We start from the raw sequence: 24,899 nt of genomic DNA, 5'->3' as shown, positions 1-24,899 counted from the left end.
TGTCACTTACTTAATCCTTACCCACCCACTGCTTACCATCTCTAGAGTTTCGCTTTACCGTAGGTTGTGTGATTGGAGTCCTGCAGCGTGGAGCCTCTTTGCAATGACTTCTTTCACCTCACATGATGCATTTAAGATTCATTCATGCCTTTTTGCGACTTGGTGGCTCATTTTTTATTGCTGAATAATATTTCATTGTATAGATAAACCGTAGTTTGTTTACCCAGTCATTTATTGAAGGACATCTTGGTTGCTTTCAGTTTTTGAGTATGAGTAAAGCCACTGTAGGGGCGCCTGGGTGGCTCAGTCAGTTAAGCATCTAACTCAGGTTGTCATCTCAGGGTCCTGGGATCCAGCCCTGCACTGGGCTGTGCGCTTAGTGGGGAGTCTGCTTGTTCCTCTTCCTCTTCCTCTGCCCTTATCCCCCCCTCATGCTCTCTCTCTCTCTCAAATAAATAATTTTTTTTTTTTATTTGACAGAGAGAGATCACAAGTAGGCAGAGAGAGAGAGGAAGGGAAGCAGGCTCCCCACCAAGCAGAGAGCCCGACTCGGGGCTCAATCCCAGGACGCTGGGATCATGACCTGAGCTGAAGGCAGAGACTTTAACCCACTGAGCCACCCAGGCGCCCCATAAAATCTTTTTTTTTTTTTTAAAGTTATGTGCTGGTTTTTATATGGACATAAACCTTCAAATAGATAAATATCTAGCAGTGTGATTGCTGGATCCTATGGTAAGGCTGTGTTTAGCTTTGTAAGAAACTACTAAACTGTTTGCAAAGGGGCCATTTTCCGTTCACAGTCAATAAATGAGAATTACTGTTGCTTCACATCCTTGCCAGCAATGGGTATTGTCAGCTTTTTGGATTTCAGCCATTTTTAAAGATTTCCCAGTATACCATACATTAACTCCGGTTCCTTGGTTCTCTAAGTTTTAGAGTTCAGTGAGAGTAAAGCAAGAGAGGTAGAATACAGCTGGGGATTTAGTTCTCAGAAATCATTTGGTGAACCATGGAGTTGTAGAATTCCAGAAGCCTTGCCTTTCTTATTTTTGTTGTATGCTGAAGATAATGGGAAGATGACCTGAGACATTCCAAAAGAAGGCTACAGACTGGAGCTTAGATGTTACATATTTATATAAGATACATAAAGAATCCATGTGCATCCAATATTTTCTTTTTTTTTTTGTAAGATTTTATTCATTTATTTGACAGAACACAAGTAGGCAGAGAGGCAGGGAGAGGGAGAAACAGGCTCTCCACTGAGCTGAGAGCCCGACATGGGGCTCGATCCCAGGACCCTAGGATCATGACCTGAGCTGAAGGCAGCCACTTAACCAACTGAGCCACCCAGGTGCCCCACATCCAGTATTTTCTGTTGAATTGTTGAATGGTTGAACTGCTTTTTATGTGCTGGGTAATGGAGATGCAGTGATGAATAAATCAGACATAGTTTGTCCTCAGTAAGCTTCCAGTCTAACTGGGGGACGAACATTATAATACACAGCAGTTGAGGCTCTAATGAGACGTGCAGGATGCTGTGGGACACCAGTGGCAGGGTATCTGGCCTGATCTAGGGGAAGTTAGAGATGGCATCTTCGAAGACGTGACCCCTGACATGTGGTCTATAGCAGGACTCGGCTAAGTATAGTCCATGAGCCAAGTCCAGCTCATTGCCTGCTTTTTTTTTTTTTTTTTTTTTTTTTACAGCCTGGGAGCTAAGAATAGTTTTTATAGTTTTCAATGTTTGAAAAGAATTAAAAGAGATTCATATTTTGTGACATGTAAAAATTATGTAATCTTCAGATTTCAGTGTCCATAAATAAAGTTTTCCTGGAACACAGCCATGCTCGTGGCTTCTTTTCGCTGTGACGACAGGGTCAGATTGTTGTGATGGAGACGGTTTGGCCTGCAGAGCCTTGGACATTTATGCTCTGGCCTTTTGCAGAGAAGTTTGCTCACCCCTGGCCCCGGGATGGGTAGGAGTTAGCCGTGTAAAGTAAAATGAAAGAAGGAAGTGGGTTTCTGATGGGATTGTGGTGTAACTGCAGTAACTTTAATAGACTATGGCATTCAAGGGGGTGGGAGGCAGAGGACTATGGTGAGACATGCAAGAGGGCAGGTGGGATCCCGACTGAAGGGAGACTTGGCAGCCATACTGGGAGGTTTAAGTTTATTCAATGGGAAGCTTTTAAAAGGTCTTAAGTGATGTGATTAGCCTTCCTTTTTCAAAAAATCCTTTGGCCACAGTGTAGAAATTGGGTCAGAGATGTTGGAGTAAGAAGGGAGGCCTGGAGATTAGTTTGAAGTCATTCCAGGGAGATGTTGGTAACATGGGTCATAGGGTCACATTGGGCTGTATTGATTTGAGTGGCATTCAGGAAACAAAATTGAAAGGCCTTGGTGATTGGCATTTTGAAATATTATTTTCACGTTTCAAATTTGTGTGTGTGTGTGTGTGTGTGTGTTCTGGTTCCTGTGAATGCATGGTCGAAAAATCCATGTTTAGTAATAGTCTTCAGGGCAGAATTCTTTCGTGATGGTTCATGCCTGCAGTGCTCCTTTTAACTTGTATGTTGAAGCAGCCCGGTTCTGTGGCCTCTCCATTCTGTTTTCTGTGGACAAGAGATTTGGCTTTTAAGGAGCAAAGAAGCTATTGGCAGATTACTTTTCCTTTTCAGGTTTATCTTGGTTTAACAACTGTCCCAAAGTATTTATATATTAAAAGTCCTTGAGGGGCACCTGGGTGGCTCAGTGGGTTAGGCCGCTGCCTTCGGCTCAGGTCATTATCTCAGGGTCCTGGGATCGAATCCCGCATCGGGCTCTCTGCTCAGCAGGGAGCCTGCTTCCCTCTCTCTGTCTCTCTGCCTGCCTCTCTGTCTACTTGTGATCTCTGTCTGTCAAATAAATAAATAAAATCTTAAAAAAAAAAAAAAGGTCCTTGGTTTGCTCTTTTGTTTTTGAGGCAATTTATTAACAATGATAGGCTATTCTCTAACACTTAGATCCTCCCTTTCCAGCGTCAGATCTCTGACCATTGGCTCTCTTCTCCTTGAACTTGAAGTTCCACTTGGAGTAAATGGAAATGAGATCACTATCTTATATTTCATAATATGCCGTGTTGCCTCCAAAATGCTTACTCACGTGTCAACTATTTGATCCCGGCAATAAACCTGTGAGAAGGGCAGGGCATGTCAAGTCACTGAGATTGAGATAGGTTGGATGACTTGCTTGAAGTCAGAAGGTCAGTAAATAGTAGAGCCAGTAAAGGAACTTAGGTCTGCAGCTTGCATAGTTTTTATTCTTTCTGTTAGGCATTCCGTCTCTAGGAAAAGGGAGTCGGACCAGCTGAGAGTTACATTTTCAGAAGTTAAGATCTCTGGATGAAATGCTTGTTTTTTTCGCCCTCTCTCTTGTGCTCCACACGGTACCACCATCCACCTTACCTATGCTTTCAAGCATTATGTGCACAACCAGTGATTCGTAGACAACAATTAGAGAAGCTGTGCTCTCTATGTTTAAGTCTGTGTAAGCCTGTTTTCATTCCTTCCCCTTCCCCTTAGGTGCTTCTGACTTTGATGATTCACGGTCAGATAAGAGAGGCCTGCTTGTGGACCCAAGCTCTTGTGCTCAGGATACACCAGACAGCTTACTCACAAGGTAATGCAGCTGTCCATTCATTTGTACGTCCTAGGGCCGCAGTTCTCCTCAACAGAGAACTGAGACCATTGCTGTGCGTGATGTAAGTTGTCCCAGGGTGGCTGGTTTAAGAAATGTTGGATGTTCATTGAGCATTTACTGTGTACGCAGGCTCCATGCTCTTACCTGGATTATCTTATTTTGACCTAAAAGATAAGTACTATTTTTTTTTTTTTAAGATAAGTACTATTGTCTACTATGTTCTACCGTTGCAGGTGAAAAGACTTTATATCATTTACACAAGATCCAGAACTAGCAAGTAGCCCATCTAGGATTTGAAACTGGCAGTCTAACTCTACCTTAGACATCTAGAAGATTAGAAACATTTTTATTTCTCCCTTACATTCTCTTAGGAGTTTCCTGACTCTGAAGATAATTCTTCTTTTTCTAAAAAATTTTTTTAAAAAATATTTTATTTATTTGAGAGAGAGTGAGAGAGAGTGCGAGAGGGGAGAAGGTCAGAAGTAGAAGCAAGCTCCCAGTGGAGCTGGGAGCCCAGTACGGGACTGGATCCCAGGACTCCAGGACCATGACCCAAGCGGAAGGTGGTTGTCCAACCAACTGAGCCACCCAGGCGGCCGATACTTCTTTTTTTCTGTTTTTATTTACTTTTCTTTTTCCTGATGTGCTCTTATATTTAGTCTGTACACCAGTGCCCCCTGCTGCTCATAGCCAGAAACAGCTGGTCAAGATTAAAAAAAAAAACTTGCTTGTTTCCGTATTTTTATGCACTTAAGCAGAAACGAACAATCCCTGAACTTTAAGTGTAGCTGGATCTGTCCTGCTCAGTTCACTTGGAGCCTTTTTGGTTACACAGATACATTTTTACATGGCCGTAATTAGTATGGACTTGATGATATGATATCAGATACTTCTGTGGCCAGAAGTTGTTGCAAGTGCTCTATATCTCAATTCATTAAATAATGTTCGGCAAAAGTTTCTTGCACTTTTATTGGGCTTCTATTAGGTAAATATGTCAATTTTTAAATTTTCCTTGACTTTAAATGTTGGCATTTGAATAATTGTTAGTTTGGCTATTAAAACTACATAAATAATCGTGAAATGCGAACTTTCATTGCTCCTCTTTTATTCCGGATTATTCCTGTGTGAAAGAGTTACAGTAGAATTTTCAAGTCAAAGGATCTGGGTAGTTTTATAGACTTGTTACATGAGGCAGTAGGGTCTAGAAAGAGTACTGTCCCATCTGGGTTCTAGTCCATACTCGGCTGCCATCCAGCTGGGTGGATGGTGCTAGATCTTATTTTTGCTATTTGGGAAAGGAAGGGATTAGATCAAAATGTCTTTAAGGTCCCCTCCGATCTGAGATCTCTATCAGAAAATCTCCAGATCAGGGGCATCTGGGTGGCTCAATGGGTTGAGCCTCTGCCTTCAGCTCAGGTCATGATCTCAGGGTCCTGGGATCAAGCCCTGCTTTGGGCTCTCTGCTCAGCGGGGAGCCTTCTTACCTCTCTCTCTCTGCCTGCCTCTCTGCCTACTCTGTCAAATAAATAAATAAAATCTTAAAAAAAAAAAAGAAAATCTCTGGACCAATGTGCTATATACATTCAACAACACACAAATTTACTTAATTACACACAGATGTAGTGAGTTTGTTTTTGTTTGTTTGTTTGTTTTAGTAAATACATTTGACTTTGGCCTCTGTTCGTCTTCTGTGACTCAGACAATTTGTGTGTGAAAACTTCTAGCTTCATGTTCATGTATTTTGTTATGGGGAATTCATCAGAATGTGATAAAGTTTTGTCTGTTTGTTTTTCTAGACAGAATAAATCCAAGAGTGAAATCACCGACATGGTCCGCTCCTCCACTATCATGGTATCAGACAAGGCTCACATTTTATCCATGCAGAAGTTCGGGCTACGAGATACAATAGTGAAATCACGTCTCATGCAGAAAGAAGAGGATTATACCTATATCCAGAACTTCAGGTAGATTAACTGGGCAGACTGTTTTCAAAATAAAATGATCATTCAGCTCTGAAATTTCAGCACTTCACTTCCTACGCTGGATTTGGAAACAGATCCTTCTGCAGAATCTCACCCGGCATTCTCAAAATGATCATTTCCTTTCACTCTTCAGGAGCAGCCATTTATTCTGTCTTTTCTGGCCAGGCATGGTGGTAGGTGTGGTATAGCGGAGTCACACAGCTTACAGATAATTATGGCAGTATTTGAAGAGGTATAAAGGACAGAAGAAGGAACGATATCCTGATATTTGTGTATCTCTTGGTCATTCTGGACCTTTGAAGGAAGTCATTTAAACTGAAGTTAGTGAAATGAAATTGGTGTTTGGTAATTTGTTTAGACAGGACTACCAAAAGTTAAATGAATAGAGGCTGCAGGATTCTGCTAAATCTTTTTAAATCCGTGCACGGGGCCTGTAATACCAAGTGACATTGCTTCCAGGTATACAAACAATCCCTTACGGTGAACACTGCAGTTGCTTTCCTTCTGAAGATAATTACCAAGGTACTTTTCATTTTTCTTTCATTTCCCCAGCACACACAGGCCGAGGAATCATTCTGTGGATTATGGCTCTAATGGCTGCCAAGGCTAAATAGCAATGTTCACAGTAGGCCCATACTATTTGAAGTTACCACAAAAGCAACAACTATCATGACAGACTGCAAGTCACCCTTCAGTGTCACAGTCCTTGGTCAATGTCTGGGGTGACATTGCTCAATGTCTGGAAATGTCTTAAAATTTGTTTCCAGAGAGCCTGAAACTGGGTGGAGTCAGCGTAGGATGCTTTCCCCATCACATCCATTGTCCTCCCAAGGGACTGATCCGTTCTCTTTGCTGACAGGTTTTTTGTGGGAACATACAACGTGAATGGCCAGTCCCCAAAAGAAGGCCTCCGGCCCTGGCTAAGCCACGGCATCCCGGCCCCAGATGTATACTGTGTGGGGTGAGTGCTTCTCTTCTCAGTTCTGCCTCTCCAGCTCCAGAAAATATAGCTGAGGGGAAGGGACAAGGACATGAATGTATAACTGAGTTCTCACAGCAGGTAAAGGAATTGAAAAATGACCATGTGCTTAATAACAGCTGCTTCTCTGTTTGATGTTCTTCCTGGAATTAAACAAATTTCTGGCATCATTAAAGCGATGTGCTTGGCATTTAAATGCTGTTATTTTGTGCAGCCCTCTGTTAAAATTACTACACTCAAACTGACTTATATCACTTAGATGTTCGGGTCTTTATTGGTCACAAGGCGAAAATAGCTTTTGCCAGGGAAGTAAGGTTAGCTTTGTTTATTTATTTATTTTTAAGATCTTATTTATTTATTTGACAGAGAGAAAGAGCAGAAACAGAAGGGAGGGGCAAAGGGAGAGGGAGAAACGGGCTCCCCGCTGAGCAGGGAGCCTGATGTGGGGCTCCATCTCAGGATCCCGGGATCGTGACCAGAACTGAAGGCAGATGCTTAACCGACTGAGCCACCCAGGCGCCCCAGCTTTATTTATTTTTTTGTTTCAATTTTGTTGAGAGAGAGAGAGAGAGTGCACAAGTAGGGAGAGGTAGAGAGAGAGAGAACCCTAAGCAGGTTCTATGCCTAGCGTGGAGTCTGATGCGGGGCTTGATCTCAGGATCACGACCTGAGGCGAAATCAAGAGTCAGACACTTAACTGACTGGCTTTTTTTTTTTTATAAGGCTCCATCAGTCAGTCATTTTTTCTTCGGTACATATTATCCTACTAGCCCTGTCCTGGGCACTGTGAATGGGGAGGGGGGCAACAAAGGAGCCTGTGTAGTAAAGTGAGAAGGGCCTAGAATTGGAATTGATCTAGATGTAGGCATGGTCCCCAGTTTGTCATTTGCTGCTTGTGTGAATCAGGAGTCTCAGGGGTAAAATGGAGACACTTCTGACTGCTTCCCAGGCTGGTTATAGAGAGGAAGTGGGTGACAGCTCGTCAAAGCGCTGGTAGCTCCTTAGCATTTAGTCCCTTGGTTCCACATATTTATTTCTCTCCCCTCGAGGGCCCTGTGATTTAGCTGGAAAGCAAGGATACACATAGCTCACCCAATCTGAGGATGTGCTGTTTTGCACACGACTCTTCTCGACTGTCTGACTGCTTGCTGCTTATTATAGGTTCCAGGAGCTTGATCTGAGTAAGGAAGCCTTTTTCTTCCATGATACCCCGAAGGAGGAAGAGTGGTTTAAAGCTGTGTCAGAAGGTCTTCACCCAGATGCCAAGTATGCGAAGGTAAGCGAGGGGTCAGTGACCCTTAATTGTATGTTGCTATGCAAGGAAATTCTGAGACCTGTCACCGTTATTATAAGCCCATCCTAATTCTTCCAATTCCAAGTCCTCCAGAAGAGGCGCTCTGGGTAGGAGAGATGCAGGTCTGGGCAGTGGTAGGCTACTTGGGTTATCACAGAGCATGCTTGGTGAGCTGCACAGGTGAGTTCCCTGTGTCCTGCTGTGGAGAAGGAAACACATTGGCATCCTCGGCCGGCTTCAACACCACTTTTCATCTGGGATGTATCTTCCTGTTTTTGGTTTCTGGTTCATGCTGTGATGGGAATGTCTGGCTCTGTTGTCCAGGTGAAGCTCGTCCGACTGGTGGGGATTATGCTGCTGTTGTATGTCAAACAGGAACATGCAGCGCACATCTCCGAGGTGGAAGCCGAGACCGTGGGGACGGGGATCATGGGCAGGATGGTGAGTTTGGGGGCTATGCTTGATCCCTAAGGTTTCAACCCTGCCTCTCACGACACTGTGACTGGTGTGTCCCAGTTCGAGGGGACTGGTGTGACAAGATGAATGGTGCCCTTAAGCAGGGTGAGACAGAGCGGACCACTTAGAAGTTGTAATTTCGTGAGCTGCTGGCTAGTTTGGCGCACATCCCTGTCTGCGCCACACCAGAGCCTCCAGCTGATCATGAAGTGATCATTTCACCCATGAAACACATTGCAGAAAACCAAGATAAAGAATGCCGATAATAGGTTTGCAATTTCCTCTTCTTGAGGCTCTTGAAGTCCTGCTTTTTTTTTTTTTTTTTTTTTAAGATTTTATTTGACAGAGATCACAAGTAGGCAGAGAGGCAGGCAGAGAGAGAGGAAGGGAAGCAGGCTCCCTGCTGAGCAGGGAACCCGATGTGGGGCTCCAACCCAGGACTCTGGGATCATGACCTGAGCCAAAGGCAGAGGCTTTAACCCACTGAGCCACCCAGGCACCCATGAAGTCCTGCTTTTAGGTTCTCCTACAAGAGCTTAGTTTCCTGCGGAGAAGACCAAGCATGTGGTTTGCCTGTGATATAGTGAAAAGTGGACTCAGCTTTGCCACTGGTTGGTCACTCTGCTTTCTTGGATTTGTTTACCTACCTGTTAAAATAGAGACAGTAGGGGTCCTTGGGTGGCTCCATTGCTTAAGCGTCCGATTTTCTATTTCAGCTCCAGTCACAACCCAGGGTCGTGAGATTCAGCGCTGTGTTGGGTTCTGCACTCAGTGGGGAGTCTGCTGGAGATAGTCTCTCTCCCTCTCCCCCTCTAAAAAAAAATTAAATGAAAATACAAACTGCTTCACTTAGCTGTCAGGATGATATTGAAGAGAAAATATGTTGAAAGCATGCAGATTTAAATGGCAGCCATGTTGACGTTGTGAATTGCGTTCTTCCGGGCTCTTTTCCCGTAGGGTAACAAAGGAGGCGTGGCCATCAGATTCCAGTTCCACAACACCAGCATCTGCGTAGTGAATTCTCACTTGGCAGCCCACACAGAAGAGTATGAGAGGAGGAACCAGGACTATAAAGACATCTGTTCTCGAATGCAGTTTTGTCAGATTGACCCAGGCCTTCCCCCTCTCACCATCAGCAAACACGAGTGAGTCTGGGCTCAGACCCCAAGTAGTTCACTGCTCCAACGTTGCGGAATTGGGGCCTCTCTGTTTTGTCATGGAGGTGCTTGGGGGAGGCTTTCCACTCCCAGAGTGGGGATTCTAGCCATCGCTCGCTTACATGTGGGTTATGTCTCGTGGGAATGTTCCGTGTCCTAACATACCATCAGGCAGGCCTCTAGACTCTTTCTTGCACATCATTTGTCCCCAGAACACGTATAAGATTTATTTTAACGTGGGTCTGCCTTGAATTAAACCCCACGAGGAAAGCCACCAGACAGTGAGCGTCTCAAGTCCGGGTTTCAGAAGTAGGCTTCAGGATAGTATGGGTCTTTTCTTTCCAAAAGCACATGTTATTGAGATTTGCACTGCAGTGGTCCGCCTTCCCTCTCGAGCCAGCTTTACAAAGCTGCTGTGATAGCTGCTTAGAGCATCTTGTGCTAATCTTTGTTTTCTTTATCTCTAAGACGTTCTATATGTCTCAAGTCAGGGCATATTAGAATTTCAGACTTTACAGTAACACTCGAAGCGTGTGCCACTTCTTTTAGACAAAGGAAGAAGCAAGCCCCTGAGGCCATGGTGTCAGCCGGGGAGTCCCCAGATGCAAGCCTCGCATCCCGCCTGCTGCGGTGGTGGAACGGTCTTGGGCTCACTGGTGTTCTGGAAGCTGACAGGATGGCTTTCCTTCTCCAGGGAACCTAGCAGGCAGTGTGTCTTCCGTTCTGCTGGACTCCCAGCGCCCTAGTTTGGGAGGTGGCCACTCGCATGTCAGTTTGTCCGCTTTGAGCTTGTGGATGCTTTTGTTTTGGTGCGTGTGTCCTGCTGTGCGGGTTCTTTAATGACCTGGCTGCTGGCTTCGGATGGCGTGGCATTGGACCTGGCAGGCTGTGCGCTGTCATTCGGGGATGTCCGGTTACCCTTCTCCCGAAGCAGCGGCTGTGACAAACCACCTGTCCCACTTTGCAAAAAGAGCCAACCGATGATACAGTGGGGGTTAAACCCAGACTCCACTGTACAGGTTGAACTTTGTTTCAGAGCACCTCAGTTCTAGAAACAAAGGCTGAGAGTGTATTTGTGGACTGTCATGTGCATGGAGGCGACATCATGGCATCCTCTGGTTTGGAGTCCCCGAGCAACTGACCTGACTCTCAATATTTGATCTTTTGTGCCTCTTCCCAGGAATGAGGTAAATGGTTGTCTTGCTTTTAGATCTTATTAGACTATCTTTCCAACCACACAGCGTAAAACGGTCCAGGACAACTCAAGGCTGTTTCTGATGAACCTGGAGCAAAAGGTCCCTGAGTAAGCAGCATGTTAGCCGTGACGTGAAATGGAGTGGCAAGAGAAAAGATTTCCCGAACAGCAGAGTCAGTGCCCTCCCAGCTCCCAAGAAGCTGGCCTCAAAGGCCTTCCTTCAGAAGCACGCCGGGTAGGATGGGTAAAGTCCCTCCCCAACCTGTGGCCTTTGTGTTCTGTCCTCACAGTGTGATCTTGTGGCTGGGGGACCTCAACTACAGGATAGAAGAGCTGGACGTGGAGACAGTGAAGAACCTCATCGAGGAGAAGGACTTTCAAACCCTGTATGCGTATGATCAGGTACACGTGGCCTCCTGGGCCTTCTTTGGCAGCTGTCCCCCCACTGTGAGCTCGCAGGAAGGCCTGGCTTCCCCACCCTCAGCCTCTTCTTCCTTGATGGGATAGGCTTCCCCGAGGAGTTGCTGAACAGCCTTGTCCCTGGCTGTTCCCCCACCTTCCCCGCCCCCCGACCCCACTGGCTCTTCTCTCCAGGTGCCTCATCCCCCTGGGGATGGCAAGAGCATGTGTGTTCTCTGTCTCAGTCTCTCTCTCTCTCTCTCTCTCTCAACCTCTTTCCCCAGTGCCCATTTATTGATTCATTCCGGTAGGGGTGAAGGGGTACCAAGCTTCTCCTAAAGACACTTGGGATGTTTAAGACAATTTAATTGTTTTCTGAGTGAGTCTGCCTTGCCCCCTCCTGCTCTCACCAGACTTGTCTAGTGTAAATGACCACTCTTCTTCCTGAACCGATTTCCTCACGTCCCACAGGAACCAGTTCGGTAAGCTGCGGTTCTCTGCCGTGGTTGGGGTCAGTGTTTCTTGCTCGGAGCATTAGCCATTTCACAGGACAAGAGCCACCTGAGTCTCGATGACTTTCGTCAGGCTATACCCTTCTCTGTGGGTTTCAAGACTGTTCAAATCATCAGAGTCGTTCAGAATGTTAAAGTCCCTTTTCATTTTAGTCTGTAGCCCCCTTCTTATTGTCATCAGTCTGGATCTTTCTGTTAACCCTTTTGTCCCCTGGTGCACATCAGTCAAAGGGGAAAAAATATCAACTTTGTTATATCTTTCTTTATGGAATAATCTTTTTTGGACCATTTTTCTTGCCAGTTTCTTTCCTTGGTAAATTACCTTTTTTCCCTCTTTAGTCCCTATTTCAGCATTAATCCGGTCTACTCTGTAACTGAGTTTACTGCATCTGTATTCCTGAGTGAGGCATTCTAACTTCCCTGGTGGTTTCATGCCCACTGCCTCTTGCCTTCTTTTCTATTTCCCCCCTCCCCCAGGTTCATTTATTGATTTATTTATTTTTTAAATTTTTATTTATTATTTTTTTCCTGGTCTTTCTTCAGGTAACAGTACCTGTTCCGTGTGTTCTCTACTTCCCAGATGGTTTTAAGGTCTATGTATACTGATTTAAGAATCATCCTACATTAATATCTCCATTTTTATTATTTCTGTGGGTTTTCCCTTAGGAGTTTTTTTTTTTAGGAATTCATGTTTTGGGGAATTTGGCAATTGTTGTTCCCTGAGTAGCTGCCCCCTGTCTCCAGTGTTAGCTGAAAGTTCTTCATCAGTCCTCATAGGGCCGAGCTTGGTCCTCCAGGGAGGACAGAGGAACACCTGTGGTTGTTAATCTTGCTGCGAGTGTGATCTGGAGGAAGTCCCTAAAATGAGTATAGTGGGAGGAATGCTGGCTGTTCTCAGAATGTTCCAGATGCCCTTCTAAGTTGACAGTTCTTTCCAACAGTCCTGAGTGGCAGATTCTGTTACAAATCCACAATTTGCGAATGGGGGAAGTCAAGGCACAGAGCTTCCCCTAGTTCGTGTAACTTGTTTGATAAACTCCTTTAGAAGATTGTTTAAATTTAATTCATACATGTTTTGGTATCCTTCTGCTATTTATTTTTATTTTTATTTTTTTAAGATTTTATTTATTTATTTGAGAGAGAGAGAGAGAGAGGTCACAGGTAGGCAGAGAGGCAGGTAGAGAGAGAGGAGGAAACAGGCTCCCCACTGAGCAGAGAGCCTGATGTGGGCCTCGATCCCAGAGATCATGACCTGAGATCATGACCTGAGCTGAAGGCAGAGGCTTAACCCACTGAGCCACCCAGGTGCCCGTTCTGCTATTTATTTTTAGATACCTGGAAGTTCCCCTTTGCTTTTTGGGTAGTATCTTCCCAGACCTTTTTCTGTTGGTACCTGATCCTCTTAGGGACATCTCAGCAAGATGGTACTCAGGCCCCCTGGATACAAATATCCTCTTATAAAAGAGCCTTAAAAATGGTACAACAGGGGCCCCTGGGTGGCTCAGTGGGTTAAGCCTCTGCCTGTGGCCTAGGTCATGATCTCAGGGTCTTGGGATCAAGCCTCGGATAGGGCTCTCTGCTCAGCAGGGAGCCTGCTTCTCTCTCTCTCTCTCTCTCTCTGCCTGCCTCTGCCTACTTGTGATCTCTGTCTGTCAAATAAATAAATAAAATCTTAAAAAATAATAACAACACACACACACACACACACACACACACACACACAAAACGGTACAACAGGCAAAGGAATTGTCAGCTCGCTCCCCTTCCTAGGAGTTAGCTGTCAAGATCTTCCAGGATAGCTTTCTCCTGGGCCTTTCCCTTTGGGTTAGGGTTCAGATTCCAGATTGATTTCCTTTCCTCTGCTAATTCAAGGTTTGACTTTTTTATTCTGAGATGATTTTTTTTTTTTTTTTCCCTTCCATCTCTTCTTGTAGCTGAAAACTCAGATGGCTACCAAGGCTGTCTTTGAAGGCTTCATTGAAGGCAAACTCACGTTCCAGCCTACCTATAAGTATGATACTGGCTCCGATGACTGGGATACCAGGTAGGTAGGGGGCTGCTTCCAGGGGGCTGAGCAAATGGAAACCCCAAAATTCAGGGAAGCTCTTGTCCCCATTGGCCTACAGAAGGTGATAGGATTCCTGTGACTTCCCCGTGTTTTGTGCTCTGGTCAGACATTTTCTTTGACAGAGAGAGAGAGAGCACAAGTAGACAGAAAGGCAGGTAGACAGAGAGAAGGGGGGAAGCAGGCTCCCCACTGAGCAGAGCGCCTTACTCGGGGCTCAATCCAGGACCCGGAGATCATGACCTGAGCCGAAGGCAGAGGCTTATTAACCCACTGAGCCACCCAGGTGCCCCTGGTCAGACATTTTCTGGCAGCATCTGCTCATTCAGCAGCTCTGTCTTCCTGCATGTTTTCTTTTTGAGTGCCTTAGCCTTTGTTCTGTACTAATTTACTTTCCAGCTATGCTTAGGGGGATAGGATGACTCCAGCCCACTTAGCTTATACTTGGTCATTACATAGGAGTTTATCACTTTTCGTTAGTGCTTCTGGTATGCTTCACATTATTTCATGCACTTGACTTCTGTGACCTCACTTAGTCTTCATCTGCCAGCTGAAAGAGGTGTGATTTATCATCGTCAGCTTCTAGATCGGGGAACTGAGGCAGGCAAAAAGTAAAGAGCCTTCCAAAGGGTGCCTGGCTGGCTCAGGCAGCTCTTGAGCCACTCTTGATCTTGGGGTCATGAGTTCAAGCCCCACATTGGGTGTAGCGATTACTTAAAAATAAAATTGTAAAAGAAGAGAAAAAAAGTAAGGTATAGAGCCTCCCAAGCAGGCTAGCCTAGAACCAGGATTATAACTGAGGCAGTAAGAATTGAGAGGCTGTGTCAAGCACCATGTTTTAAGGACCACGGAGTACTTACTTCCAGATTGCTTTTTTTCATCTCCTCCCCATAGGAAGGTAAAGAACAGAGATTCATTCTGAACAGCATTTGGCTTGGAGCCCTCACGGCTGTCTTGGGTGATGGGATATGCTATCCCCTGGTGGGCCCGAATCTCTGTGCCTTCTTGGGACCCTGGGGTCACCTGGACTTGTAGGCCCTGCCTGGTCATTCCCCAGCTGCCCCGGGGCACTGGCCAGGCAGTGGATGTGCTTGCCTGTGTGGGGGCCCCAGTGCGGACTTTGCATTTCAGTGAGAAGTGTCGTGCTCCTGCCTGGTGTGACCGGGTCCTCTGGAAAGGGAAGAACATCACTCAGCTGAGTTACCAGAGCCACATGGGCCTGAAGACCAGCGACCACAAGCCTGTCAGCTCGGTGTTTGACATTGGGGTAGGTGGGCAGCCGACACCCATCCTGAGCACCCCTATGGGGAATTGGTTCCTATAACGAAGACCACTTTTGTCGTTCTGGTCTTCTCCTCCACCCTGTGTGAGAAAGCTTTTAAAAATTATTTTTAGGGGCACCTGGCTGGCTTAGTCCGTGGAGCATGCAACTCTTGATCTTGGGGTTGTGAGTTTGAGCATCACGTTGGGCATAGAGATTATTTAAAAATAAAAAAACCAAAAGAGTTGTTTATATTTAAATTTTATTCATAATTATTTTGGTATAATTCTACTATATATTTCTTTGTCTGTGCAAGTTTCGCTTTGCTTTTTGGCCTGCATTTTTCCAGGAGTTTTTCTGTGCATTTATAAACAGGGCAGTATTCTATATACAACATAGAGGGTATTTTTTCTTTTCATAAAAGAGATCATATTATACATATTGTTCTTTTTTTTTTTTTTTAAAGATTTCATTTATTTATTTGACAGACAGAGATCACAAGTAGGCAGAGAGGCAGGCAGAGAGAGAAAGGAGAAAGCAGGCTCCCTGACGAGCAGAGAGCCCGATGCTGGGCTCGATCTCAAGACCGTGGGATCATGACTTGAGCTGAAGGCAGAGGCTTTAACCCACTGAGCCACCCAGGCACCTCTATACATATTGTTCTGAGATAGTATCTTTTTTTTCTCCTACTGACTATGTCTTAGCAGATCTTTCCATGTCAGTAAAGGTAGAGCTTCCTCCTCCTCCCGTCTGCCAACTCTGTATGAGCTTATTTCCCCCACCCTGGCTAATATTGGAGTTTAGCCATCTTAAATTTCTGCCAGCCCAGTGAGCTAAAAGAAAGAGATCTTTCATTATTCTAAATCACATTTGTTTGATTTTGCTGGTGAGGTTGAACATCTTCGTGCTTACTATCTCTTCTTCTGTGATTTGTTCCTTTACGTTATCCACTCTCAAGGGTTCGGGTAGAGGCATATCGGAATCTGTGAAGGTGTGAGTAGTTTGAAAAAGGGCCTAATGAATATTACAGAGTTTTTGTATTGGAAAGTGACAACAATTGTGTTTATGACTCAGAATACAGAAGGGAAAGCCTGACGAAATCTTGGCCATTGGAGCATAGGTTACAAAAACTTGAGAAATGCCATTTGAAATTAAACCTTAGCAGTGTCTCACCACAGGCTGGTGGATAGCAGCAAGTGAATTAGAGCTAGTCACTGGACATTTTTCTGCCCTAGGGCTGCGAGCCGGCAGAGCTGCCCACCAGACTTCCACCCCTGTTTCTTCTCCCTGCTCATCAGGAAGCAGTTGACTTCCTCACAAGCTCGGCCTCTGGAGGACCCTTCCTGAGTCTGTTGTTAATTGGGTTCTTGGTTAATTAATTAAATCTATTCAGTCTTCACTTTCTGCGTGGCCGCCAGCTGTTCTTGCCCGGTGCTGTGCATGTCCTCTTTCCTGAAAAGGAGGAAATGGGCAGAAGGCACTCAGGCTCCGATATTTGCCTCCCAGGTGAAGGTGGTCAATGAAGAACGTTACCGGAAGACTCTGGAGGAGATCATTCGCTCCCTGGACAAGATGGAAAATGCCAACATTCCTTCCGTGTCCCTTTCTAAGCGAGAGGTAGGAAGGACATGTTAGCAATATTGGTAACAGGCTCCTCTATTTATAGAACTTAAATCTCGTCTGTGAGGTTTCAGGAATCCAGGAGCCACCTGTCCGACCCCCAGACTCCACAGTCTTTTTGACATGTGGCCTCTGGTTCCAGGGAGGCTGCTGCTGGTTGCTGAGAGGAGTGGGGTTGTTGGTTTAGATTATGTTCTTCTCCTGATCTTCTGAATCAGAAGACTTTAACCTTTGTGGCTCATAGGTTTCACCCACACATGGGCCATTCATGATTTAAGTGATGGCGCAGAGGAGCCAAAAGGTGTTTTTTTTGGTTTTAGCTGGTCTGTGTTCTTGCAAGGAATGTCTTCCTCCTGATATTTTGCTTTGACCAAGATTAAGTTGAGTCAGAGTTTCTTGGGTGCACACAGAGGCAATGGGGGGAGGGCAGGCAGTGTAGACAAGGGATCTGTGGTGGGGAAAGTCAAGTTAGGGCAGAAGATTGTTCATGGAAGAGCTACAGCATAGATCATTCCGGATGGACAATACCTGGAAGTCAAGCAAATGGGGATTTATGGTGTGGATATTTTTTTAGTGCCCTGGGTGTCCAGCTACTTGGAAGGATGTGCTTGGTCTTCAAGTTTGGAGGTGAAATTTATAAAGGGTATTTTGAAAATGGTCTTTGGGCACAGAAGATAGAAGGTTTGAACTTTGATTCCTTTAGGAAATTTATTTATCAAACAACCTAAGTTTTTGGGTTTTGGGGTTAAACACAGACTGCGGGTCTTTCATGGGGCTGTGGCCTTCTAGGGAAAAACTTAAAGGAGAAACATGATTTGAAAGAGGCGGTCCTTCATTGTCTTTCCAGAAAGGGCAGAGATTGCCCATTTGGGGTGGCTGGGCAGGTCGCCGAGAAAAGGGCACTGATCCGACTGGTCCCGGGCCTGTTCCCAGTTCTGTTTTCAGAATGTGAAGTACATGCAGTTGCAAGTACAGTCCTTTACAATTCATAATGGACAAGTTCCCTGTCAGTTTGAATTCATCAACAAGCCTGATGAGAAGTCGTACTGTAAGCAGTGGCTGAACGCCAACCCCAGCCGAGGTTTCCTCCTGCCAGGTGAGGCCTCCGTTCCCAGGCTCCCGGCTGCTGGTTTGGGGACTGCTCTACCCTGACTGCTTATTTTTCTCCAGTAAGCTCTTTTGGTTTCTGAGTGTTTGCTGTCTGATCGAAACTTCTAAAAGCCCTGTGGGGGAGCCATCTGTACTTAAGGTATAAAACAGGAAGGGGCATGAGGTCAGCCTGGAAAGCTTTCTCAGCCGTGTGTGTGTTCCGTAATTTCACAGAAAGAGAAGACAGAAGATGGCGGGGAAGCAGGTGCTGCTCCTGAAGGACTCATTTTCACTGTCTGCCCCACTATAATCAGCTCCCAGCGTCCGCTCTTGTAGGGAAAGATAACGGGGTGGTAATCCAGAAATTCCCTCTGGTCCTGGAATGTACCATTCATGTCTTTCCCCTAACTTCTTTGCACTCTGTGTTGTGCTGTGTGGCAGAGGGATGAAGCCTCTTTTGTGGACGATTCACAGGCTGCTTCTTGCATTGTATTTTCTCCTGGATCAGGTGTCTTCATCTGACCTGTCCCAGGGCAAGCTCTTTGACCCATGCCTTCTGATTGTATTAATAATTCTGACTTGAGCTGTGCTCCTTTGTCCTTGAATTTCATAGCAGTTGCCTCTTCCCATGTTTTTGTGTGTTGTTTTCATGTCCCCACTTGGACTTGTATGTCAAGCACATACATACCTGCTGGTTAGCTGATTCCTCTGAATCCCTTTCCCAGCCCTTTGTGCCTGAGCCTTGTGCCTGCTGTCCTCTTTCCCCCTTTCCTCCTGGCCTCCCACCAGCCAACATTACTTTTAATGTTTTTCTTCAGATTCTGCTGTTGAGATTGAATTGGAGCTATTTGTAAATAAGACCACGGCTACAAAGCTCAACTCAGGTGAAGACAAAATCGAAGACATTCTGGTTTTGCACTTGGACAGGGGCAAGGATTACTTCTTGTCTGTGTCTGGGAACTACCTGCCCAGCTGTTTTGGATCTCCCATTCATACACTGTGCTACATGAGGGAACCAATCTTGGAACTGCCACTGGAAACAATTAGAGAGCTGGTAAGTTACATGACGTATGGAAGCATCTAGAACTGTAGCAGCCGAGCCAGTGAAGCAAGATATTCTCAATTTTTTCACACATAGTACATTAGAGAAACTCAGCCATGGATAGTAAGATATGAAGTTTCCCAGGCCTGTGATTTTATTCCTTTTTTTGTTTTAATCACGGCTTCCTCATCATCCTGAACTAAATTTTCTGAGATGCAAAGGACTTCTGTGGAGACAGTTTGAATCCAAGGGCTCTACTTCAGAACAGATTTATAGTAATAGGCATATCCCACCCCCTGCCCCGTTCCAATGGACTTTTTAACTTAGGGACTCTTGGCTTCTATCCTCTCCCTTATATAAGATGAAAACAGAGGCCCAGTAAGGAGAGTGATTGTTCGCAGTCACGCGGTGAGTTAGCAGTGGACCTGGCTCCTACATTAGGGTTTTTGGACTCCCAAATCTCTGCCCTTACCGCACCAGACCACACTGTCTCCCTGTTTCTGACAGTGAAATGCTGTTGGCAGGATGTTTTTTCAAAGATGATCATGCATATTTCACCTGATTTATTGAAACTGCTTGTCATAACCCACTCCTAATTCTCAAAAATCACCTTCTGGTACCTTGATTGTGTCACCTAGTTTTGTTTTTTTTTTTTTGCCTGTAGCATGTTTGCTTAGGGGATTGAAGTGCATCCCTTCCTCTGCAGGTTTGCTGCCCCATTATCGGAGCCAGCCTATCAGAAGGTCCATGGGCGGGCCTTCGTGTTATGCTTTTTCTTTTTTTTTTTTTTAAAGCTTTTATTTATTTAGTTGACAGAGGGAGACACAGCGAGAGAGGGAACACAAGCAGGGGGAGAGGGAGAGGGAGAAGCAGGCTTCCCGCTGAGCAGGGCGTCTGATGTGGGGCTCGATCCCAGGACTCAGGGACTGTGACTGGAGCTGAACGCTTGAGCCACCCAGGCGCCTCTGCTTTTCATTTCTTTTCAGACTCTGATGCCCCTACAGACTGAAGATGATGGGGTCCAGTTGGAGAACCCCTTGGGAATTCCCAAAGAGCTCTGGATGATGGTTGATTACCTGTACCAAAATGCTATCCAGCAGGTAGGTGGTAGTTAAGCAATCAGAACTGATTGAAGCCAGACTGCCTTGGGGAAGAACATCAACCCCAAGAACTTAGGGTATAAGAAGATTTTACCCCAACAAATCTGTGGAAAGCTATCGCTTTCCAAGGGAGTGAGTTGGGGACAGATAGAGTCATGTTTCACACCCCCAGGAGACTTTGCTATTACATAGAGCACTTGATTACCCCCCCAAAGGAAGCAGCCTGGTATAGGATGGCCTTCACGGCACAACATGTACCCTTCCCTGGCCTCTGGGGTCCTCCCAGTACAAAGCCATCTGGAGCCTTCTCAGAACATCAGCCTATCCTTTTGAGGAACTCTTGACAGTTTATGGAAATGGGAGGGGCTAATTCCTTGTTAAGCCAGACAGAGGCAGGAGACCAGATGGAGCCCCCAGGCCAGGAGTCATGAGTCCTGATTTCTAGAGTGATTTGAGCCAGCTTCATGAGATCAGATCAGTCTGTATCACTGACTCATTCGTATAGGGAGACTAGTAGAAACTGTAGTCTACCACAGCTCTACTGCTTGGGAGCAACATAAATTCTTGACATGTCTTTTTACTCTACCCTCGCTCACACTTCTTATTACAGTGTCCCCAAATACTATTCTAAGTGTTTAACAGCATTGCCTCAGTTTGTTCTCCCGATAGCTCTCAGATGAAGAACTGAGGTCCAGAAGGCTACGTAACTTGGTCAGGATCCCAAAGCTGATAACTGGGCAGGATGGGGATTTGAACCTAGGGAGTCTACAATCTCACACAGGAGCCATGCTAATCTTCTCTGTGTTGTCCTAATTTTAGCGTATGTGCTGCCAAAGAGAGCACAGAAGTTACATTCTTTTTTTTTTTTTAAAAGATTTTATTTATGTGTTTGACAGAGAGACAGTGAGAGAGGGAACACAAGCAGGGGGGAGTAGGAGAGGGACAAGCAGGTCTCCTGCTGAGCAGGGAGCCTGATGTGGGACTCGACCCCAGGACCCTGGGATCATGACCTGAGCCAAAGGCAGATGCCCAGCGACTGAGCCACCCAGGCGCCCTGCAGAAGTCACATTCTTAAGTACTGTGCTAGTAGTCTTATGTTCTCCATGGAGCTCCTTTCAAGTGTACTTGAACAATACATAGAATATTATTATTCAGTTAAGTGGCATTAAGTCATTTAAGAAAACAAATGAATATAAAGCATGCTAGGACTAATGGAAATACCTTTATTTTACTTTATTTTTAAAGATTTTATTTATTTGACACAGAGAGATCACAAGTAGGCAGAGAGGCAGGCAGAGAGAGAGAGGGGGAAGCAGGCTTCCCACTGAGCGGAGAGCCTGATGCGGGGCTTGGTTCCAGGACCCTGCCATCATGACCTGAGCGAAGGCAGAGGCTTAACCCAGAGCCACCCAGGTGCCCCTGGAAATACCTTTATTGCCGTAATCTTTTTTTCACAAAGCAAGGTTGTATCTTTTTAACTTTCTCCATCTTATAAATGACATATTTTCTTCACATTTTCCTTTTTCTGGTTAATCCTTCCACAACACTGCAGGAAACCGTTTTCAGTTTTCCCTTGCTGTTATGAGTAGTATTCCCTACCTATTGTTTTATAATAGATGTTTTATCACTTTAAAGACCTGTCCTGGGAGCATGCTTAGGAAGGCCGGCAGGATGAGCTCGTTGCATCAGCCCTAACTTTTTCAGATTGTTTACCAGTTGATTCAAAGGCCTCACTTCACTGCCCCTTTTTTGCACCTTGGTGGTGATCATATTTCTAGGTCAGGAGATCATGATTGATTTTCTGAGAATGTAATTATTTGGTGACTTTCTTTTTGCAGGAAGATCTGTTCCAGCAGCCAGGCCTGAGGTCAGAATTTGAGCATATCAGGGACTGTTTGGATACTGGAATGATTGAAAGCCTCTGTATCCTCAGACATTTGTGCATGCGTGCGTGTGTATGTGTGAATATGATTAAGAGGTGAGAGAAAAGAAAGATTATGATTTTAAGGCTCAAAATCATATCTTATGTCCTCAGCTGTCATATTTTTCTTACTTAAAGTTTGCATAGAGAAGACTTTACAACTTTAATCCACCAATATAGCAGGAACTCAGGAGGGCCCAGCTAAGCTGACAAGCAGCTTGGCCCCTTCGCTATGTCAGGCTGGCATCCTAGCTCTGAGCAGAGAGCCTTCCTGGGCAGGCAGCAAGCACGTCTGGCATGTGCTCACTCCTGGGCCTTTTCCTAACCATGGCATGGCATTGCCAGTTCCTTAACGATGGGCCAAAAGCCGCCAGCAATCATTCCGTAGCTGAAGCCCTGCTGCTTTTCCTGGAGAGCCTGCCAGAGCCTGTCATCTGCTACAGCACCTACCATAACTGCCTGGAATGTTCTGGCAACTACACCGCGAGTAAACAGGTGAGGAGAAGCGTTGAGCATTCAGGTACTGCAGCCCTGGGCTTCACAGGACCTGAGGGAACAGAGTGGGCGCCGTTCCTCAAATACAGTGTCCTAGCAGCTCAGCTTCATAGCTCTCCTTCCCGAACCTGTTCTTCTCACGTCCCCTTTTCTTTTAGTGGCTTCACCCTGAATTCCAGTGACTCATCCCAGAAACCTGAGTCATTCCTGAGTTGTCCTCTGCTCACCTCCCCCATGCCCAGTTCCCTTGATCTGTCACCTGTCTTCCATTCTCATCCACTCACCTTGGTTCTAAGCTCTGCGTTCTGGCTCTCCCTCTGCTCAATTGTTTCTCATACCGCAATCTGATCACACGCTCGAAAGCTCTCATCACGTCCCTCTTGGTCAAAAACCACGCTTGGCTCTCCATTGCCAGTGAATGATTTTCTTAAACAAATAGGCAAGACTTTTAACCGTCTGGCCTAATGGTTCACACATGTAACAGGCCATGGTGGAATAATCTAGAAAACTTGCTAATAATACAGGTTCCAGAGTCTCACCCCACATCCACTGAATTGGAATCTCTTTTGGAATATTTCTTGTACAAGCCTCCTAAGTGATAAAGATGATACACAGATAGTTGGAGTACTCATCGAGTTCTAGCCTGATCCATCCCTCCAGGCTTAGCACCTGTTCAAGGGGTGTCCTGCTAAAAATTGACTTCTCTGTGTATTCTCTCTCCTTATCTCACTGTGTTCCTTCTCTTGCATTTTTTTATACTTTCTTTTGCCCCAAATGCCCTAGTCCTTACCTCTGCAGGTCCAATTTTATCTTATATTCAAGACCTAGCTTATAACTTATTCTATTCCCATAAACCTTTTGAGAGCACATAGTTAAGCTATTGAGCTCTAAATTCACAAAGCACTTGATCTGTGCTTCTCTTTTGACTCTTGTGCCAAGTGGTAAGTGATCGGAGTTTCCTGTGCACAGTCTTACTCATGTCCCTTGGATCATGTACTCAGCTCCTGGAACATAGCACATGTCTGACAAATGTTTGAATGAATGAATGAAAAGACAAATCCCCGTTCTCCCTCTTTCAGGTCATTTCTACTCTCCCTACATTCCACCAAAATGTCTTCAACTACTTGATGGCATTTCTGCGAGAACTGCTGAAAAAATCAGCAAAAAATCACTTGGATGAGAATATTCTAGGTAAGTAGTCAAGTTTCTGTGGGAAAGATCTCTGTATATTGAGAGACTCATTATGAGAAGTGTGCTTGAGGAAGGTCCCAAGACCACTGCAGTGGAACTAAAATCTCTAGCTCTGGGCCAAGTTTACCCTCACACAGTTTTTTTCCAAGCAGAAAATAATGCTTTCAGGTACTCCTCCCAACTCAACAACACAAGAATTAGTAGCGTTTCTTTTGCTGAATCATTTGTCTTCTGTGTGTTTCATGCAGCTAGTGTATTTGGCGGCTTACTGCTTCGAAACCCAGCTGGTCACCAAAAGCCTGACATGGCAGAGAAGAAGAAGGCTCAAGAATTTATTCACCTGTTCCTCTGCAACTCACCCTGAGCCTGTCTCCTCTCCTCTTTTACTCGAAGCAGTCAATTACCAGCCCCACCTGTTTAAGATCAAGAACTACCACAACAAGATGTGAGGTGTCTTGGAAGCAAAAGCGGCAACTGCCTATTTCCTGAGCCCTGACACCATCCCCCGCCCCACCATGGCTGTCACAGTCCTGTCACCCTGAGTTCTGAAGACATGGGGGAAATCCGCCACAATAAAACCGACTGTCAATGTTCAACTTCAGTTATTTAACACAGATCTATTTTTTTAAACTTTAAAGATTTTAAATAACTCTGTTTCTTGTTCTCACTCACTGAAGCCTGCCTTCAGGACATAGTCAGTGCCTTCCCTGTAGCTTGAGCTGGGCTCCCCTTGAACAGATATTTGAACAAACTTTGGGGTCCTAAAGGGAGAATGAATTGGACAGCAAGAATGCAAGTGGAATCTGCTGGATAAACAGATCACAGTCACCCAGATGCTTCCAGGGCTCTAAGGACGTGTGTATATATATGTATATAAAAACCCTACCCCCTTTCCTACTCAGATGTGACTAAACAACTCTGAGGCTGGCCACTCAGCCTCTGAGGGCAATACAGTGGCTTAAAAATGAAGGTACTGAAGAAAGTGGTGTTTGGGGAAACAAATGGAATTTTCCGGGTCAACAATCCTCCAAACTGTATATGATGCATCCCCTCTCTCATATATGTAATATATTTTAATGATAAATGTATTTTTAACAGTGGTTGTTTGTATGTTTTAATCTTTTTTTAAAAGATTTTATTTGAGAGAGAGAGACAGAGATAGTGTCAGAGAGTAAGTGGGGAGGAGAGGGAGAAGTGGACTGCCCGCTGAGTGGGGTGCCCTACTCAGGGTTGGATTCCCCGACTGGGGGGATCATGACCTGAGCCAAAGACAGATGCTTAACTGACTGAGCTGCCAGGTGCCTTGTTTCTGTCTCTTAAGAGATGGCTGCTGGACCTTTTGTGGCTTAAGCATTGGGGCAACTGGTCAGGGGACCAAAGAGGCAGTTGTCTGGTGGGTAACAATCACCATTCATAGTTTTCAAGCAAGAGATGTACAGGCATGACCTGAACACCTTAACTCT

The 24,899-nt window shown here is 45.3% G+C and overlaps 1 protein-coding gene and 1 pseudogene across 5 annotated transcripts in view; one reads left to right on the top strand and one right to left on the bottom strand.

Moving 5' to 3' along the window:
• INPP5B (inositol polyphosphate-5-phosphatase B) overlaps window positions 1-24,536 on the top strand; it is a 47,609-nt gene extending 23,073 nt beyond the window's left edge. For 3 of the 5 annotated variants that reach the window (XM_044237846.1, XM_044237847.1, XM_044237844.1), the window contains 15 exons: window positions 3,561-3,657; window positions 5,475-5,642; window positions 6,520-6,621; window positions 7,801-7,915; window positions 8,258-8,374; window positions 9,347-9,534; window positions 11,032-11,143; window positions 13,587-13,696; window positions 14,849-14,984; window positions 16,485-16,595; window positions 17,532-17,694; window positions 18,506-18,741; window positions 19,716-19,829; window positions 21,668-21,752; window positions 22,118-22,608. In XM_044237846.1, the coding sequence (XP_044093781.1) occupies window positions 3,561-3,657; window positions 5,475-5,642; window positions 6,520-6,621; window positions 7,801-7,915; window positions 8,258-8,374; window positions 9,347-9,534; window positions 11,032-11,143; window positions 13,587-13,696; window positions 14,849-14,984; window positions 16,485-16,595; window positions 17,532-17,694; window positions 18,506-18,741; window positions 19,716-19,829; window positions 21,668-21,752; window positions 22,118-22,593 (2,330 nt within the window). In that variant the 3' untranslated portion in view covers window positions 22,594-22,608. Of the gene's footprint in view, window positions 1-3,560; window positions 3,658-5,474; window positions 5,643-6,519; window positions 6,622-7,800; window positions 7,916-8,257; window positions 8,375-9,346; window positions 9,535-11,031; window positions 11,144-13,586; window positions 13,697-14,848; window positions 14,985-16,484; window positions 16,596-17,531; window positions 17,695-18,505; window positions 18,742-19,715; window positions 19,830-21,667; window positions 21,753-22,117; window positions 22,615-23,324; window positions 23,437-23,684 lie in introns of those variants that run through there. The other 2 variants (XM_044237848.1, XM_044237843.1) reach the window with 2 other exon arrangements.
• LOC122901590 lies at window positions 20,598-20,672 on the bottom strand (annotated as a pseudogene).
• Window positions 24,537-24,899: the final 363 nt, after the last annotated feature.

The sequence above is a fragment of the Neovison vison genome, chromosome 2, assembly GCF_020171115.1.
Source record: "Neovison vison isolate M4711 chromosome 2, ASM_NN_V1, whole genome shotgun sequence".
In the NCBI taxonomy this organism is placed as follows: Eukaryota; Metazoa; Chordata; class Mammalia; order Carnivora; family Mustelidae; genus Neogale; species Neogale vison.
Note: the sequence above shows the minus strand (reverse complement) of the source record. Positions and strands in the feature narration are given on the sequence as shown.